This window comes from Planococcus citri, chromosome 3, assembly GCF_950023065.1.
Source record: "Planococcus citri chromosome 3, ihPlaCitr1.1, whole genome shotgun sequence".
NCBI classification, from domain to species: Eukaryota; Metazoa; Arthropoda; class Insecta; order Hemiptera; family Pseudococcidae; genus Planococcus; species Planococcus citri.
This window is the reverse complement of record NC_088679.1, coordinates 27,272,317-27,288,417: the sequence shown is the minus strand read 5'-3', so window position 1 is coordinate 27,288,417 and position 16,101 is coordinate 27,272,317. Positions and strand designations below refer to the sequence as shown.

At 37.2% G+C, this 16,101-nt stretch overlaps 2 protein-coding genes across 3 annotated transcripts in view; both read left to right on the top strand.

Moving 5' to 3' along the window:
* LOC135838569 (protein starmaker-like) overlaps nt 1-16,101 on the top strand; it is a 125,952-nt gene that overhangs the window by 11,717 nt on the left and 98,134 nt on the right. The gene's annotated exons all lie outside the window — the stretch shown is intronic.
* LOC135838568 (ABC-type organic anion transporter ABCA8B-like) lies at nt 33-15,986 on the top strand. Of its 2 annotated transcripts, XM_065354248.1 has the most exons (22): nt 55-270; nt 343-672; nt 780-1,031; nt 1,110-1,231; nt 1,518-1,676; nt 1,835-2,075; nt 2,158-2,322; nt 2,410-2,591; nt 2,687-3,002; nt 3,077-3,231; nt 3,317-3,472; nt 10,387-10,458; nt 10,529-10,667; nt 10,741-10,984; nt 11,087-11,157; nt 11,313-11,422; nt 11,514-11,766; nt 11,859-12,082; nt 12,155-12,452; nt 12,533-12,658; nt 15,365-15,574; nt 15,664-15,986. In XM_065354248.1, exons 2-22 carry the CDS (start codon nt 357-359, stop codon nt 15,969-15,971), a joined length of 4,119 nt encoding a protein of 1,372 aa, XP_065210320.1. In that variant the 5' UTR covers nt 55-270; nt 343-356; the 3' UTR covers nt 15,972-15,986. The 2 variants fall into 2 exon arrangements, with proteins under 2 accessions (XP_065210321.1, XP_065210320.1); XM_065354249.1 differs by lacking the exons at nt 12,533-12,658; nt 15,365-15,574; nt 15,664-15,986 and having other exon boundaries at nt 33-672; nt 12,159-12,327.

Genomic DNA, 16,101 nt, shown 5'->3' with positions numbered 1-16,101 from the left:
GTTTTGAAAAACTATTGGCTGCCAAATTGAACATTCGTTAAGTTTCATGAAATCTTGATTTCGAAATTTTCAAGTGATTTATCATGATCGATGTTTTTTTTTGTTGCCATTTTCCAATTATTTTGGGGGTAATTTGACGTGTAGAACGATTCTCGTTTTAAATTTCAGAATGGTTTCATGCATTTCTTAGTTTTCCGATTCGCATTTCACTCGAGTAGGCAAGTGTTCTAATAGAGTATTCATTTGAAAAAATCTGCAGCGAATACGAAGGTGAGTTTATCTAACTCAAACACTAAAACGGAGCATTTTATTTTTTTAGGATCATTGTAGGCTAATTTACAGATGAATATTTCATCATGGCTGTAGGAATCGAACACTCGCAAAGCAGCACAAGTTTTCAAAGATTTAAATTACTCGTATGGAAGAGTTACCTATGGCATCGATATTACTGGTGGTGGTCGATTATAGAAATAATAGCTCGTTGTTCGGTCGCTTTATACTTGGGTTTAAGTGTAAAAAGTGATATCAGACTAACTAATCATGGTGCAACATATCCCCACCCTGAAAGCAGAAGCCAGCTATTGGAAACGATTACATCGCGTAATTATTTAGCTTACTCGCCTCCTTCCAAATTCACCGATCAACTGATGCTAAATGTGGCTGAAAAAATAAGTAAATATCGTGTTCAGATTTACGTACCTATTTAACCAATGTGTAGTAACGATGATCGCAGTTCTGTATAAAATTGATTTTTCCCCCTTGTGATATGTCCAATGAAGAACAAAAATCAGGAAAGAAGGAGTCGCTCGAACTCCTGCCGTTTGACAGTGAAAAGATATTGGCAGAATACGTGGTGAACCGCAGCATTTCTATGAAGCAAGAGGCAATGGGAGTTATATTCGATAATATAAAACTCAAAGATGATAATTCTACTCCACCTAATAAATTAGTTTATGAATTGAGACAGAGCATCGCTGGCGATACGAGGTGGTTAATTGATGGCGATTCTACTCCCGGACCTTATAAAAAAGGTAATCATAATGTTTCATTAAGCTGACATGACGTGTGTTTGCAAATCAGTCTCATGAAGCTTGGTTCGTTGTTTTTAGTCAGCGAATATTGGTCGAGTGGTTTCGTAGCCTTACAGTTGCTCATAAATGAAGAATTCATTGGAATGAAATTGGATAAATCAAATAATTCGGATAATTCGTCTTGGTCAGCTCCGTCAGGGGTAAAGGGATTTAGTTTTCTTACCTTCTATGTATTGTTCATGTTGAAAAAAAATATATTTTTTCAAGTCTGGTTTTACACTGGGGTCCATAGATGGTTCTGGCGATTTATCCCTTCAGGGGCATTTTTTGACATTGAAAACACATTTTGAGAGATTTTTGGTGGGAGGGAGGTTGGATGGGATAACATGTATGCGCTCAGGAGAAAGAAAAATGCAGGTCAAAGATAAAACCACCGATCGAGCTTATTCAATGTTTAGTCTCAAGATATTCATATTTAACTTTCAGGTGGTTTTTCAACCATTTCCATATCCAGAATATGAAACGAGTATGATCGATCGTGAACATTTGTTGTCAGTGATTGTCTTAACTCTCATTGCTACGGAGGTGGCACTATCAGTGCCATACATTGCTTCTATCATCTTTGAGAAACAAAACGGTGTCAAGGTTACTATAATTTTGCTTTTTTGACAGTAATAATTTACGTTTTATTCAAGTTTATCAAATCCTGGCTTAAAAAAGCAGCTTTCGAATTGGGATTTGATGAGTTTTCCAAAATATAGGTGTACCTACCTAATCACATCCCGATTTCAATTTTTATTTAGAATTTGCTGACGGTATACCTCATGGAAGAATCGTTGATATGGCTTGGCTGGTTTTTAAAAGCGTTCGTAGTGGTTTTAATTTCGGCAACTTTAACGGCGATATTTTTGAAAACTCCATTCAAAGGGCACGGAAGCGAATGTGTTCGTTATACGGATTTCTCAGTGCTGTGGTCATTTTTAATCTTATTCCACGCCTCCAATATTTGCTTCGTTCTTTTCCTCAGCTCGGTTTTCAATAGAGGTTCGTGTGAAATTTCAGATTTGCCTGTATTTTCAATGATTTCTCATATTCTTATTGATCATAACAGAATATTGTTTTATAGCCACAATAGCTGCGTTGGTTCACACGTTCGTGCATTACCTCTCACTGGTGTTGTTGTTCGTCACGCTCGCTATGAATATGCGAAGCAGTACTCGACTTTTTTGGCCATCAACCTCGTACTCTGCCGCAAAAGGAATTCGTTTCTTGGCCACAGCTGAAGTTCATGGTTGGAATTTTATGGATTTTACATAGCTAGGTATACCTACGCATTGTATTTGAGTTTTTTTTTCTCGGTTTTGATTGATTTTCGTAGGTATACCGTTCAATTGGGCGACGGCGCTAACGCTGCATGCGAATGAATCTGCTATAATTTATCTTCCGATTGTTTTGTTTTTCGTATTTGACGTTGCGTTTTATTCATTGCTCATGCTGTTATTCGGGTTCATCAATTCTGGCGATTATGGTTCTAAAAGGTCGCCGTTTTTTATATTTTCGGTGAGTTTACTTTTTCATGATAATATGACTATAAAAACTGGATTTTTGAATATTTTTTTTTCTCCCATCTGAATATTTTAATCCTCCCTACGCAGTTTCTGTTTTTTGGAACCAAGCACAAACACACCGCGACCGAATCTCATCAAGTTCAAGTACGCGAGTCCGAAACGAGGAGTGAAATTAATAAAACAAAAACATCGTCGAAAGTCGAAGGATCACTAAACACCGAAATCAGAGAACCTGTGTCGCCGCATCACGAGCCATCTATACGAATCGAAGGTCTGCATAAGGAGTACAATAACGTCACGCATGCTTTGGAAAGAATCGATTTAGAATTTTACGATAACGAGATTACCGTTCTTTTGGGTCCGAAGGATGCTGGGAAAACTACCCTGTTGTCCATTCTAGCCGGTGAGTTGGATTTGATTGATTGGTATTGGTGATGAATCAGAGCCCATCGATGATGGTTGAAGTAATGATTCCAGGATCGATTACGTACGATGATGGATTTATACATTACAAAGGGATCGATGTAAGCGATAATTTAGATATATTGAAAAATGATCTCGGAATATGTTTCAAAGAAGATAGATTGTTTCATTACCTATCTGTCAAACAACATTTGATGTTCTTCGGCAGGGTAAAGTATTGGTTTGAATTTCCTATCGTACTCGTATGCTATTGCTATATGGCTGGAGTTGATAATATTTGAATATTCTCAACAGTTGAAAGGACTCTCAAAAAGTGACGCTGAAGAGGAGACTGAACAATTTTTGATCAAGTTGGAAATGCACGATGAACAGAATTCAGCTGTGAAATATTTATCTCAAGTATTGAAGAGGAAGCTGTGTATTGCTATTGGATTGATTGGTGAACGGAAGGTGATTATTACAAATAAAGGTATTCCTCGCCATCAAGAGGTGTAAATCGGAATTTTAGGCAGTTCCTTTTTCCGAGATTTCAGTTCTACGCGAACCTCTCTCCCTCCAAAAGAATTGACTATTTCTGTATTTATGGTCTCCATTGAAATAATTTTTCAACAGTCGTTGAACATTGAAAGTTAGCGAACATTTTTTGGTAGGTATTAGGAAAATTTCAATCCAAGTCCTTAACTGCCCAAATTAATTTTTCAATTTATAGAGAATTTGTAAAAATTCAAAATTAATTATTTGAAGGGTTCCTTTCCAAGTCGGCCTAAGTCCATTTTTTCCATTTCGAGAAAAACACAAATAAGTGTTTTTCTCGCCCTTCCGCTTCAATAATAAATGATGTGATTATATGGTTGTGAAGCTTGATCTTTCTGCTTTAAAGTACCGTATTGGTATTTTTTTAATTTTGCGTATTTTCAGCTCCAGAGCGCGTCAAACAGTCAGAAAAAGTGGACTTAGGCCCATTTGGAATTATCTGATTTTAAAAATTTCGAAAAAGAGCTGAAAAAACGCGTTTTTTAAAAAAAAATTCACGAATCATTAATTTAATACATTTCTGAAACAATTTCATGTGAAAACGCCTTCACTCGAAAATCGTTGAAAAACTTGAAAAAAAAACGGCACAACTGCACTTGTATACAAATACTCGTAAAAAATGGATTTAGGCCACTTTGGAATAATCAGCTGTTTTTTCGAGCCGGCAAAACAGCGCTCCTGAGCGAAAAAAGTAACGCCAGGTGTTGGGACAAGGTGATAAAGGTGTTAACCGACCTGTACCAGCAGATGGCGCTGCTAACTCAAAAATGATAAAAATGGACTTAGGCCGACTTGGAAAGGAACCCTTCATTTTTGACAATTTATGCCCTAAAAAAATGGGGGTAAAGCAGGACCAGTTAGCCCTGGTGTAAAATCTCCTCTTCAAGAAAAGTTTTAAACCATGGATACCTGATGCGTTATAGTTTTTGGTATAGCTGACTTATTGCTCAATCAGACATGATCATTCGGACCAGGTTTTCAGCCCGATTCCAAGCAAGCCTGAGAATTATGCTGAAATCTTCCGCAGCCTGACGACGTCTGGCTCCCATCAAATTTTTCTGTACAGACGCGAGTCATCCGACCAAAATTTGATCTGATCAGACGACTTGCCTGTCTGGGTTCCCAAGGTTGTTGATCTATCTGGCTCCATAAGTCATGGTGTCATTGACCCGTGTGTATGGACTCTGAAGATCACTAACCCACTTGTCTAGTCACCAAAAATCGTTTACCTGCCGGCCTGACCTTTCAAGGTCATTGACCCGCCAGTGTGGACTTCTCAAAGTCGGATGTCTGCCCTCTCAAGGTCATTGATCTGTCTGTCTGGGCTGTCTATCACCGACCTGTCTTCCCAAATATCATATGTTTGTCCTTCAAGGTCATTGACCCCTGTATCCAGACTCTGACGGTCACTGACATATACTAATTGAGCCTCTCAAGGTCGTTTGTACGCGTATGCCTGTCTAGCCTGTTAAGGTCATTGACGTGACTGTCTGGCCTGTTGAGGTCACTCATCTGTTTATCTAGGCCTCTCATGGTTGTCTGTCTGTCTTCCTGACCTCTCAACATTGTCTGCGTCCCTGTCTGTTTTCCCTTCCGACCTGTCAATGTCATTGACCCATCTGTCCGACCACTTAAGGTCACAGATCTACCTTTCCAGCCACTCATGGTTGTCTGTGTACATGGCTGTCCTCTTGAGGTCATTGACTTGTGTGTCTATACTCTCAAGGTTACTACAAATTGACTATCCGGTCAAATTCCGGTGCCTTAAGGTTATTGACTTGTCGGTATGGTTTCCCAAGGGTGCCTGCCTGGCCTCTTAAGGTCGTTAGACTTTCTCACATTATTCCAGACTTTCAAAAACTTGAATGAATGTAATGCCAGATTTTCTTCTTCTTTTTGGTGCCGTTTCACCCCTCCGGGGGTATTGTGATTATGACGCAACAGCAGCAGTTTCTGTGGCACAATACACCAGCTCCCTCCAACTGTCTCTATTTAGGGCGCTCTTGACGCAAGCTGGGAAGCTGCGTCCAATGGCTTTCCGAATGGAGTCCATCCATTTTGTGGGGGAGCATCTGCGCCCTCTTGTTCCCTCAACCTCGCCTTGGATGAACAAGGACTCCATGGCATCAGCCCTTGTGACATACCCAAAGTATTTGAGGATTCTGCTGAGTACCACTGCCGACAATCTTTTCTGGACACCAATTTCCCCCAGGACGGACACATTGGTCCTTTTCTCTGTCCATGGGATCCGAAGCATTCTCCTCCAGCTCACATCAGAGTGTTTACCAGCCTTATCTTCAGAGTCTTGCTCACTGCTGTGTCTGACCATATCTTCTTTAGACGAGACATGGCGCTTCTTGTGATCTGCGCTCTGCATCTTATGATCTTATCACAGCTTCACTACCTCCTTTGTTATCCACAATGGATACAAACTGGCTTCACAACTTCGATTCCCTCAATTTCCTGTATTTCAGGCGAGTTGTTCTCAGGCCAGTTCACAATCATGATCTCCATCTTTGCTTTATTTATTTGCAAGCCATATTGTGCACTGACCTTTTCCAGGAATTTCAGAAAATTGGTCATATATGAGGGTGGTTCAAATATAACCCAGAAGTTTCCCACAGACATGTGAGAAATTGAGTTTGGAAAAAGTTGTTGCACTGGATGATAGACTGGAGTGTTATGAAACGTAAAGAACAGCTGGAACCGCGAATCCTCACTTTTTAGTGTATTTTTAGCCATGCGCAAGAATGAAGTTCTAGTGTCCCTTGCGCAACGCATCATTTTTTGTTTTTTGGTCAAAAATCATGTAAAATCCGCGGAAAGTTATCAAAAATTACTCGAATAGTTCGTGGATGAGTGCCTTTATGAGAACCAAGCAGGGGCGTAGCAAGCGGGGGGGGGGGGGGTTGGGGGGGGTAGTACGGTACCCCCCCGGCAGGTTTGAAAAATTAAAAAGTTGGCATTTTTGAGTTTACGAGGATGAAAATTCAAAAATGATAACTTTTCAATTAATCATTAGTTGAAAAGTTGGCGTTTTCGACTCAGAGTTCGATATTACAATTATAAGATAATTTACCAACTGTTGAGGCATTCTGGATTTGCCAACTGAGAACTTCAGAACTTACAATTGTCAACTTTATTTTCTACTTATTATCTAGTTGAAAAGTTGACAATTTGCAATTGTTAAAATAAAATTAAATTTGCCAACTACATACAATTAATTTCAAATGTAATGTACCTTATTTTAGGTACATTTTTGATTTGCCAACTGAGTACTTGAGAATTGGAAACTCAAAATTGCCAACTTTTCAAGGAAATTATTCATTTTGTTCGAAAATGGACAATTCTCATTTATTCTGTTTACTTAAAAAGTTGGAATTTTTTAATTGAGTATAGAAGAGAACTAAAACCAACAGAATCAACGCCATAAATTTAAATTTAATTCGGCTATTTTTATTCTAAATTTGCCAACTGATGCGAGCATGATACAATACCTGAGGACTCAGTTGGAAAATTGACCAATAATGTTGCACTTACTTAGTTGACAAATTTATACTTGACTCATCTTTTCATTTGCTTATTTATTTTTCCAAATAATACAGTTATTGTGATAGCATTTTATGCTATTTTAGTTTTTAAAATGTACATTTCTAAAAGCTTTGACCCAAAATATTGCGAGGATTTGAGAAATGCAAAGATCAGAAAAATGATTTTCTATCTCCAAAAATGACGTTCTTCGGTTTTTTGTGTTACAAATTGTTAAAAGCTTTTGCCCTCGCTTCGCTCGGGCCATTTTGCATTTCACTTTCCCAATTCTAAATTTCTACAAAAATATTAGGTAGGTAAGTCTCGAATTTGAAAAATATCAAGATTGGAAGATATCATTTTTGACTTTGAAAAATGACGTTTTTCAGACTCTCAAGTTATAAAATTTTGCAAAGCTTTTGCCCTCGCTTTGCTTGGGTCAATTCCATTTTGTTTTTTGTTTAAGCTCTTAAAATGAAATTACTCCCCAATTATACATAAAAGTTTGAATAAAATTGCATTAGGTAATTTTCAATTTTTTTAAATGTCGAGTAATGTTAAATAAAAACATTGGGTCAAATACAAAAATTGGGAGTATTGCCTCAAATCACCATTTCTAGCCCGAGCGAAAAAAGTACAAGCAAAGCTGTTTTATTTGAGCAAATTTTAAATCAATTTTGCAGTTGGCATTTTTAACATTTCAAAGTTGGCATTTTTTAGAATTTACCCCCCTTGCAAAATCACTTTGCTACGCCCCTGGAACCAAGCGTATGAATGGTGTTCCATTTTTGGAAATAGCGAAAAAGTGACAATGAAGGGAGCGCCAATTGAAGCAATGGTCGGAGTGTCAGCTGGGAAGGTGGTGTATACAGTGTGTTGGGACATAAGGGGGTAATCTCATGTGATTTTCTGCCTTAAAAACCAACTATGAACTCACTGTAACATAGTAGCCTTCTAAGAAGCACAATAAAATCCTCCCATACTGATCAAAACAACGAGAAATCACGATTCTTTGTGTGAAATTGCTGCAAAACAGTGCCAGGGTGCATACAGCTTGGCTTATGACTAAAAAATTGAACGAATTGGGATGAGAAACACCAGAACACCTTCCTTATAGTCTAGATTCGACACCTTGTTGATAATTATTAAATTGGACCATCGATAGAGGCACTGAGTAAACATTACTTCAAAGGCAATAATTGAGAAAAATCATTTTTGTGCAGATGGCCACTTGAAACGCCGCGAACTTTTTGCAAAAAAAAAAATTATAAAGCACCCAAAGAGGTGGCAAATGCACATATCATATGAGAGTAGTGTTGGCCTGAGAATATTCTCATTGCGCATAATCTGAGAATATTCGCGAATATTCGCGAATATTCTCAAATGCTTGGAGAATATTCTCTCAAAAAAATAAAAATCATGACTTTTTTCAAAAAATTTGAAGATTTTTCTACAATTTTCCACAATTTACAAGTTTTACATCAACTTTTCTTTATAAATTTCCAATTTTCCTCAATTATTTGAAACCTTTTCAATGGAAATTTGGAAAGTTTCCGATTATCTCTAAACTAAGCAATAATGTTCCAAGTTTTTGAAAAGAATCTGCGGAATATGCGCAAGAATCTGCGCATATTCTTGCGCATGCGCAAGCAAAAAAAGAATATTCGCGAATTTGCCCAACACTATATGAGAGAGACTACCAAGAATAACTGTACAAAATTGTAGCTTTGTAGGTGGATAGCAAAATTTTTTATGAACAAATTTCGGGTTATATTTGAACCACCCTCGTATTTTACACTTGAGGTGATGAGGGTCGTGTGGTCAGCGTAGCGAAGGTTCAACATTTGTACACCTCCAATCAATTCAATACTCCTCTGCCACTCACCTGGGCCATTGTCATTGGTGCTTTCTGATGCGACTAGCTGCAACTTTTCACGAATTATATATTCTCCATGCAAATTAAACAGGAGTGGGGATAGAATGCAGCCCTGGCGTACTCCTCTTTCTGGGTGGAATTTCTCTGACGTTGTCTCTCTGTTGATTCGGACATTCGCCAGGCTCCCCTTGTATAATTGTTTGATCAGCCACACCAGATGTATTGGGACACCCATCTCAAGAAGAATTCTCCACAGTTTTTTCCTTTGTATGCAGTCAAAAGCTTTCTTGTAATCTACAAAACACAGCACAAAATGACAAATTTCTGACCTTTTTCATAATTTGTTTGACTTTTACAAATTTGTAAAAATTCCGATAAATTCTTAAAATTATGTCAGACTTGAAAACTTGGATAAATGTTGATTAATTTCCAATATTTAGAGCATATCAAATCTAACTTTTAAGAACTTGGAAAAAATCATTGAACTAAAATTATGTCCAACTCTCCAAAATAGCTTTTTGTTATTTTGTTAGACTATTATTTTAAATTTTAAATGAATTCAACTTGAGCAAAAAACATATCCATGATTTGAACCTTTCCTTGAAGAGGAGACTTTATCTACTTACATTTTTTTTGAAGAATTATTTTCAGCAAAAAATACGAGGATTTGAACCTTAACAAGAACATGTAGTTCCAGTTTATACGTATTGAGCTTCATACTGGAATTGAATTTCAACTTTCTAATTCTGTTTTGTCAAATTTTGATTACTTTCCATGAGCTTTTGAATTTTAAAAATCAATGAAAGATATTCGGTTCTTACAATTTTTGCATGGTACTTAGACTTATCTACCTATCATAGGTAACCGTATTTTTCAACTTTTTTTTCTACCTTCATTGAAATATTTTATGAATTTTTTTTTTTGGATATTTGTAATAGGTAACTTTTCTTTTTTAAACAAGCTTGAATTTAAGTTGATTTTGAATTTTTGACTACAGCGTACAAAATTTTATGAACCCTCCGCAAATCAGCACAATGAACTTGAAGTATTGGTGTTGCTGTTTTCATTCGAAATATGTACGTAGGTAGCTTTAATTCTTTTGAAATAGGTTCGATTTTGCGACAAAAGAGCTCGGATCGAAATATTCCTATGCTTTCTATATTACTTTGTAGGTACAACTTTTGTTTGAAGAATTTTTCACTGAAGGCCAAAGGTATTGAAAGAGTAATTTCTTTTGAAAGGAGGAAAGAGCCTCGATGAAAATGTAAGTCCAGTTCATCTCTTTCCAAATATATTCTAAATTACGATTCAGGTCATATACTAGGTTTCAACCTTTTGATCGCGTGGAATTTCCTTATTGGACTGCATGACTAACTACTCTCCATCTATCTATGTACTTACCTATAGGTATGTTCTAATTTTACAGGTGCTAATTCTCGACGAACCAATGGAAGGTCTCGACCACAAATCTAAAATCAAAATTTGGAATCTATTATCGGTTAATATCTCTGTACCTATTTATACGATTATCAAATCCAACCTATTAATCATGTAGGAATTATCATCAGGATATGCGTACCGATCGTACCATCATAATAAGCACCAGTAACGCCAGAGAAGCCGAAAGTTTAGCAGATCGAGTAGCCATCTTGGAAAATGGTTTCGTCATCGCCCACGGAACGCCGAAATATCTCAGAAATAACATAGGTATTTTTCGTATTTTGGTAAACCATTGTTAAAGCTACTAAAATCGCGTGTTATACGGTGTAGTATTACATAGGTATCCATTACGAAATACTCGTCTCGACCAAAAAGGAACATTTCAACGAAGTTACCGAAAAAGTAAAGAGTTCTGTGAGCGCCAAAATGGTACGTGAACTGGATAATGAAATTGTTTACAGTGTGCATCCGAGGGAATTACCTAAATTTTCAAATTTGTTCCTAAATCTCGAACAAAGCGCAAAGGAGCTTGAAATATCCAATATAGGAGTGTCGTTTAATTCTATAGAACATGTAATGATGAAGTAAGCACGTAATATTGTACTTATTTTTTACTTTCCTATAATAGGGGAGTATGATGCGATATTTTGTGATCTAATTACGTGTTTGTTCATTTTTCGAAACAGGACAGGGGGGTTTTCAAATCGTCCTCCGGTCCAGCCTGAAACTACTAATGAAGATAGTGAATATGATTTAGGTAAGAATTTCAATTAATAATCTTCTGAAGATCTGAGACCTGAAATATCGGGCCAGTGAATGGATTTTATTGATTTCAATTCGTCTAATTGGGTGAAAGATGAGCGTATTTTTACAAATTATTGTTTTTATTTTGTATATTTTCTTCTCACGCAGAATTCCACGACTCTATAGAAGGTTTACGTTTGAGACTTCGTCAAATGAGGATTCTATTGGGGAAAAAAATACTATACATGTTTAAAGATTACGCCAATATATTAAAAAGGGTGAGTATGAGTAAGTGCACTCTTCGGTCTTAATTTACCTACTTCTGTACAGTTCCCTCCCATATACCTACTCGTCGTTTATTTGTTTTAGATCATTCTACCCTCACTAATCGCCGTTCTGCTGACTCGATTAATCGAAGAAATTAATTTCAATCCGTACCTAGCAAAGAAGCTTTCACCGAGCATTTACGTTCTTCGCGACGAAATGCTCAATACGGCTATTTATCCTCAAATAATGTTACACAAGAAAAACGCCAACCAAGAATTGGTTGAAGAGTATTCTACTCTTATAGCTACTCGCGGGGGTACTGTAGCAAAATCCGGCGATTCTTCTTCGACAGAAAGTTAGCAAAGTTTTATTCGACAGTGGTCTCTCAAAGTAATGTATCTGTGCTGGCCTTATCGTTGATACTGAAACGTGAATTGTACATATTAGGTTTACTTAATTATGGAAGAGCTGATCTAATGCGATTCCGCAGAGAATTGCTGGCAGCTTTTGATCTAACAGAAGCAGAAACTTCTAAAATAGCGTATAACTTGTGGACAATTCATTCGTTACCTATCGCCGTTTCCATTTATTCGAACGTGTTGCTTAGACGCATGCTGAATGACGACACTGCCGAGATAACAACGATAAATCATCCACTTCCTACAATTGAAGTGAGCATCGATCCATCGATCGTATGAATTTGGGTGATCGTCGTATTATTAATTATTTTAATTTTTTTATAGAAAGGTTGCGATGCGAACGAGTTATTTATCAAAGCGTTGTTAGTACTCGCCATATTATACATAACGTTTGCTTTTCTGACCATGGACGTGGTTTTGTATTTATTCGAACTATCTCACAAAGAAATCGTCGATGGACTGATGTATTTACAAATTATGTCCGGTGTACCTCGCTGGATGTATTGGTTCGCTACATTCGTGTTCGATTTCATCTTTTTTGTTAGCGTACTCGCTTTTCGACTAGCTTTGTTTACATTCATAGATAATGGTTATGATTTTTTCAGACCCACGATGAATTTTGGTGAGTAGGTAATTTGGCTACCTATTTGTTATCTTTCATGTATCGAATGAGTTGTGTAATGAATTTTGCGATTTGTTTAGCTCTGTTTGTCGTAGTAATCGTTCTTTTTGGAATTTCCGGGTTATTTTGCGTTTACGTGTTCAGTTTTTTTTACAAACCAGTGAGGCGGACGTATTATGCGCACGTGTTCATGTTCAATTTTGCTTGTAAGTTTATAATACATAAGAGAACCTCTTGGACACTCAGCGATTAGCGATTACCTACGTATTGTGTAGCTCCTAAACAAATTTTCAGCTGCCAGAATGAAAAATTGACATGAGGGTTCTTCGAGGATTAGACCTTTACAAAGCGGTTTGAAAATTAGAAACTTTAAAATGATGACATAATCAAACAACCTGTTATCATTCGAGAAAAACACATCTTCGGTTACGTTTGAATTTAAATCATATAAATTTAGACGTCGAATCTTGGCTTAGGTGGGAGTTTTTATATTTTCTGGTCCCAATTTTTTCAAAAAAAAAAAAAGATTACCTATAAACGAATACAAAAATGAAAGCTTCAATGATTTTAAAATGTAACCTGGGCAGTTATTTTGGGAGGAGGGCCAAAATGCGATTTTTAAAGTAGGTAGGTACCTACTTAATTTTATGGCGTTCGAACGTTTTGAGTAGCCATTTTGTAATGAAAATGTAGAGGAAGTCTTAATTTTTATTACAGAAAATGCGTCAAATATCCTGAATTATCCCTTTGTCGTTGTTGTAGTCGCACTCCTTTACAGGAGATAGCGTATATTTTCATCTGTATTACAGGCTTGTAGGACCGCTCAGGTTTTGCGGTTGCTCCAAAACCAAGGTCCTAGTTTGGAGCTTTCAAACGGTCCGGTCCGGTCCTGACCATAAATTTTCATCGTGTTCATGGGTCAGCCCAGGTCCAAAAAATGGTCTTCATTTTTCAGGGGAAAAAAAGAAGCTTCCTAACACATTAGATATTGAAACTTCAAAAGAAATTAAATCACAATGGAAATTTATTCGAAATGGGCATCTAAAATGGCATTATAAATTTGAAAAATTAGACATCTGATTTTTTAGAAAGGTCTTCAATCTCGGTCTGTCCCTGTTATTTTTCTGAAAAGGGTCATCTGTTCTGTTAATATTTATATAATCAGTGGCGTAGACAGGATTTTCTCAAGGAGGGGGCAAAACCAGATTTTTAGGTAAGTATGAAAAATCGAAATGAGGAGTAATTTTCTGGAAACCTATCGTAATGTGTGGTGATTTCGTGAAAATGAAGGCAAAATTACTGCTCGAGCGAAGCAAGAGCGAAAATTTTTAGAAAAAATGGGTCCAAACAACAAATAAACGTCCATTTTTGCATGTTTTCTTTCAAATTTTCGCTCGCAAGGGAGGGGTCATGGCCCCCTTCGCCCCCCCCTTGGCTACGCCACTGCATACATTTGTTTTAGAGGTCTAAGGTCTGGTCCGGACTCCAGTCCACTCAGTTTTGTGTGCATTTTTGGGTCCGGTCGCGGTCATCAGTTCGGTTTTTTGGTCCAGTCCGACAAGCCTGCTGTATTAGCTCGGGGTGTTCGGGTCATATGGAAACGACACCAACATTATGAAAATATCTGAACTTTCAATATAGTGAAAATTGAGTTGGGGGCAGAGACCCTGGAGCGGTGTGGATGAGGGTAGCATAAAATTGGACTTCATATTCGTGTTCGGGGTGTTCGAGTCATATGGAAACGACACCAACATTATGAAAAGTATCTGAACTTTCAATATAGTGAAAATTGGGTTGGGGGCAGAGGCACTGGAGGGGTGTGGATGCGGGTAGCATAAAATTGGACTTCATATTCGTTTTCGGGGCGTTCGATTCTTATGAAAATGACACCAACATTATGAAGATAGCTCAACTCTTAATAATAGTAAAAATTGAGATGGGGACAGGGGCACTGGAGGGGTGTGGATGAAGGTAATATAAAATTGGACGTCATATTCGTGTTCGGGGGGTTCGATTCTTATGGAAACGACACCTTATTTACCAAAAACAATAATTTACACCAGAATCCATTTTTAACCCCCCTCTGTTGGTTTTTTCAATTTTTGACCACGGCCCACCAAAAAATTTTTTTGAAAAATTATATGTTTTTTAGGGGTTAAAAACACACTTAAAAATGCTATTCGCATTTTTGTGCCGAATCATGATCATTGCTAAAACAGGCAAACAAAACTAAAAAATGCCATTTTGAGGGGAAAATAAGGGGGGAGGGGGTTGCAATTTTTGTGGGGATACCTCTTATGGATGTTTACAACTTACCAAAAAATTGAAAAAATCGATTCACATGGGGCTGAGAAAAAAATTTTTATTGTAATTTCAGAAAAGGGGGGGTTTCTCAAAAACGGGAGGGGGGTCTGGGGGTCTGAAACTTTCCTGACGGAAGGTGCTCAAGGGTACTCACTCACCTTCCATGCAAATATCAACCCTGAAGCTCTCGGGGACAAATTCACCATACTTATCCACCTATAGCCTTTCTAAAATGTTTGATTGATCAGCTGTATTTTTTTAGGGATCCAAATTTCCTTTAAAAAAATTCTCAAAATCTCGAGCATTTTACAATATTTTTTTGAAAGATTCGATCCAAAAAGTAAATTCTGCCCTTTATTGCCAAAATACGTAGAATCTCCAAACATGATTAGTGAATTCAAATATGACTGAAAAGCGGATTTTCTGAAAATTATAATCGGTCATTCGATGTTTGATTTATTAAAATTATCAAATAATCGTTTGCGTCAAATTTTTGTAGTACTCGAGAGGGGAAGGAAGGAAGTTTGCTAAATTTTCTGCATTTTTTCCCGAATCTGTTTGCCAGTAAAGTACCTACTGAATAATTTATAGGTTTGTTCAACTTTCAGGCAATGTCTGTGTTACGATATGCTATTCGTTCAGCCTTGGTCCTCATTTCTCCGAAAAGCCGTACGGGATGTACAAATTGTTCAGTTTCATATTTTTATTATTTCCATTCTTGAATTTCCCGTGGACTGTGTTGCAGTATTTTTCGCAATGGTACCATAACAATCATTGCTTTATAGTTTGCTCGAGTATTTTGGAAAAATGGTGTATTGGTAAAGTATTTTCTTAACCAGCCTCGCATTGGATTTTGAATCAAGTGCCTAGTATTGTGTATTTTGACGAATAATATTATCTCCCGCAGAGACTAGGAAATCTGCAGAGACCAGGAAAACGAAACCATATTTGGAATTTTCAAACGCCGATAATATTCACGAAATCTCGCTAGAAGTGGCGTTTTTATTGATCACGCTGATTTTCGCAGTCATATTATTCATTCTGATAAATTACGGATTGACGGATTTCCTGCATAATTTTTTCAATAGTAAAGAAATCCATCAGCAATCGCATCCTCAAGATGATGAAGAAATAAGACACGAACGCGAAGAAATTCAACGTATCAAGCGGAATCGGAATGAATCTAGTAAGTTGCTAATTTACTTCGTTGTATGATTGCCTATTACCTACTACATAATTTTGTGATTAAACTTTCAGAATATCATCAAGTCTCACTGGTGGTGGATGGATTAGGTAAAAGCTACATAAAGACGTGGAGATCTATCGTCGCTGTCGAAGATGTTAG

What these genes read in the sequence shown, in the direction of transcription:
- LOC135838568 (XM_065354248.1), top strand. Translation starts at nt 357, where the DNA reads ATGGCTGTAGGAATCGAACACTCGCAAAGCAGCACAAGTTTTCAAAGA. An exon ending in ATATCTCAGAAATAACATAG is followed by an intron (nt 10,668 to 10,740) that starts GTATTTTTCGTA and finishes AGTATTACATAG; the next exon opens with GTATCCATTACGAAATACTC. An exon ending in CAGACCCACGATGAATTTTG is followed by an intron (nt 12,453 to 12,532) that starts GTGAGTAGGTAA and finishes CGATTTGTTTAG; the next exon opens with CTCTGTTTGTCGTAGTAATC.